The sequence below is a fragment of the Mirounga leonina genome, unplaced genomic scaffold, assembly GCF_011800145.1.
Source record: "Mirounga leonina isolate KUSES-001 unplaced genomic scaffold, KU_Mleo_1.0 Mir_178, whole genome shotgun sequence".
Classification (NCBI taxonomy): domain Eukaryota; kingdom Metazoa; phylum Chordata; class Mammalia; order Carnivora; family Phocidae; genus Mirounga; species Mirounga leonina.
In genome coordinates, this window is record NW_023270464.1 from 5,008,120 (window position 1) to 5,011,617 (window position 3,498).

A 3,498-nucleotide genomic window follows, 5' to 3' on the forward strand; every position below is an offset into this window, starting at 1 on the left:
AGAGAAGCCAAAACAGGGAAGAAGATTCTGGGAAAGAGGGCTATCCATGTGGAAAAGGCAATGCAAATAGGGAATGGAGGAAGGCAAACCAAACCTGTGTGACTAGATTGGGATTGAAAGTATCATTATAAACACATGGAAAAATACATGCACACATGCAGGTTTATATATCTATATATCTATACACAGATCTTCCTCAACTTATATTGGGGTTATGTCCTGATAAAGCTGAGCTGAAAATATTGTAATGTTTAAGACACCTAACCTACCAAACATCATAGCTTAACCTAGCTTACCTTAAACATGTTCAGAACACTTATATTAGCCAACAGTTGGGAAAAATCACCTAATGCAAAGCCTATTTTACAACAAAGTGTTGAATATCCCGTGTAACTTATTGAGTACTGTACAGAAAATGAAAAACAGAATGGTTGCATGGGTCCAGACTGCATGGCTGACTGGTAGCTATGGCTCCCAGCCACTGTCCTGCATCATGAGAGTATCATGCCTCGTATCACTAGACTGGGAAAAGATCAAAAATAAAATTTGAAGTACTGCTCTCAGGTTCTTGCTTCCAAGATGCCCACAGAAAGAAGGAACCATGATTGTGCCAAAAAGGGCCACTTGCTGCCCATTCTCTGCACCATCTGCAACCATTGTATGCCCAAGGATAAGGCCATTGAGAAGTTCGTTATTGGGAACATAGTAGAGGCCACCGCCATCGGGAACATTTCCAAAATGAGGGTCTTTGATGCCTATGTGTTTCCCAAGCTGTGTATGAAAGTCCATTACTGTGTGAGCTGTGCCATTCACAGCAAAGTGGTTAGGAGTTGCTCTGGTGAAACATGGAAGGACTGAATACCACCACCCCAATTTAGATCCGTGGGTGCTGCCCCACCACCTCCACCAAAACCCATTTAAGGAACTGAGTCCTTAAAGACTGAAGGAAAACTGTTCCAGGAAAAAAAATAAAATGCAAATTATACTATAAAAAATTTTGAAGTATGATTTCTTCTAAATGAGTATTGCATTCACACCATTGTAAAGCTGAAATATAATGTCAAACCATTGTAAACTGGGGACTATCATATTTATATACAACTACATATAATCATATAGTTATATACATAGCTATATCTATATGTCTTTTTTTTTAAGATTTTATTTATTTATTTGACAGAGAGAGACACAGCGAGAGAGGCAACACAAGCAGAGGGAGTGGGAGAGGGAGAAGCAGGCTTCCCACAGAGCAGGGAGCCCGATGCGGGGCTTCATCCCAGGACCCTGGGATCATGACCTGAGCCAAAGGCAGACGCTTAACGACTGAGCCACCCAGGTGCCCCTATATCTATATATTTTTATTTGAAAGGACATAAAAGCAATATTAGTAGCACTGAGACCTTATTTTCTAAACACCTTTCCCCTATGCCTACTTTTTTATTTATGAATTTGAGTGGCTAATATAGTCACATGTTGAAAGATCAAAATGTACAAAATGACATACCATGTAAAGTCTGCCTTCCATGCCCGATGACCATATATCCCCATTTTCCTGGTGAAGACTCATTTTACAACTGCTGTCCTGGCATAATAATGAATAGTTCCTTCTTTCTCTCAGGAGTGTGCTATTTTGGATGATAATTATACAGACACTCTACCTGGAGCCCTCTTCCTTCACCATGCTGTCATGGTGTCTTATGTCAAGACAGAAAGGTCACTTGTGTTATCAGTGTCTGTGTATACTTCTGGAGGAATTCTATGTGTATGTAAGTAAACACATACATAAACAGTTTTTTTTGTTTTGTTTTAACCAATTGAGCCACACAGGCATCCTCCCCTTTTTTTCAAGAATTTATTTGTCAGAGAGAGAGAGAGAGAGAGAGAGCACAAGCAGGGGGAGCGGAAGGCAGAGGGAGAGGGAGAAGCAGGCTATCTGCTGAGCAGGGAGCCCGATCCTGGACTCGATCCCAGGACCCTGCGATTATGACCTGAGCTGAAGGCAGATGCTTAACTGACTGAACCACCCAGGTGTCCCCTGTTTGTTTTTTTTTTTTTAATTTTAAAGAAATGAGTATATTCATGCTATTTTTAAGTTTATTTTGAAGCAAACTTACCTATAGAAATTGCAACAATATTAAAAAGAATTCACATTTACCCTTTACCTAGGCTCACTAATTCTAAATATTTTGCCACATTTGGTTTGTCATGTTTTGAGCCATCATCACTTTCACCTGGATTGCAGTTTCCATCCCCTTCCCTCTCTCAGCCCTCCTTCTAAATAATTTGGGAAAATTAATACACAAAGGAAGACTCCAAGAGGACAATATTGAAAACTTCATGGAATAGAACACTGGCAGAAAATGATAGCAGAGAAAGGGGAGTGTTGAGGCGGTAGAGAGTGGGGGGTACATAAGGAAGCCTTGTAATCCTAATTTTGAGAATCAAAGAATTACACAATCAGTAGGTATATAGATGCTTTACCTGTGATTGATATCAAGCACTGAAAATGTCCTTTCTCCCAGGAGCCCTTTATAAACTTAGTAACACATGTACGATGCACTAGGTGGCATAGGAAAAAAAAAAAAGCTGAAATTTTAGCTTTTCCTGCCTCAACTCTGAATAACTTCAGTACAAGCCTTCATACACAATTCTATTTAAGTCAACAAAGAAAATAATCATGTGGGATTTTGCCTTATTGTGTTCACAGTCCAATAAAGAATTAGAACTAGTTAATGAAATTTGAATTTAAATAGTAAGAAAATAACTACAGCTAAACCACAAGTCTCTTCCCTCAGTCTGCACCCAAACCTCCTGCTAGATATGCACAAATCTATTGACAATAGTCATTTATCAGTTTTCACATGGCTGAGTGTAAGGGTCTTGTCTAGTCTTACTTTTAAGTCTAAGGGTCTGAGGATACACACATTTAGAAGTTCATGGCAGCAATGTTGGTGATAACTGAACACTACACAGGACCCAAAAAATCATCAGGTACAGAAGGGCCCCATCTACTTTGGGATTTATTTATATATCATATAAAATGGCATCATTCATACATATATAGATATATTTAATATCACTATGTACACAGATATGCATAATTGTTGGTATTAGATATATAGTGGTGATATTGATAATGATAGAATACTGTCTAGAGATGAAAATGAAAAATTGGAGCTACATACAACATAGATAAATGTTGAAAACTTAACAGCCTTACTTTGGAGATGTGGGTTTAGTTCCAGACTACCGCAACAAAGTAACTACCACAATAAAGTGAGTCAAATGAATTTTTTGGTTTTCCAGTACATATAAAAGTTATGTGTACACTATACTGTAGTTTAAGTGTGCAATAGCATTATGTCTAAAAAAGGTATATACCTTAATTTAGAAAAATATTGCTAAAAAATGCTAACCATCATCTTAGCTTTTGGTGAGTCATAATCACTGTCCTAGATCATTGTAACAAAAAATTTAAAGTTTTAAATTTTATGGATG

The 3,498-nt window shown here is 37.9% G+C and overlaps 1 protein-coding gene across 1 annotated transcript; it reads left to right on the forward strand.

The window, feature by feature from the left end:
- The first annotated feature begins 579 nt into the window (after window positions 1–579).
- On the forward strand, window positions 580–858 carry LOC118023181 (40S ribosomal protein S26-like). The gene has a single exon (XM_035024341.1). It carries the CDS (start codon window positions 580–582, stop codon window positions 856–858), a length of 279 nt encoding a protein of 92 aa, XP_034880232.1.
- Window positions 859–3,498: the final 2,640 nt, after the last annotated feature.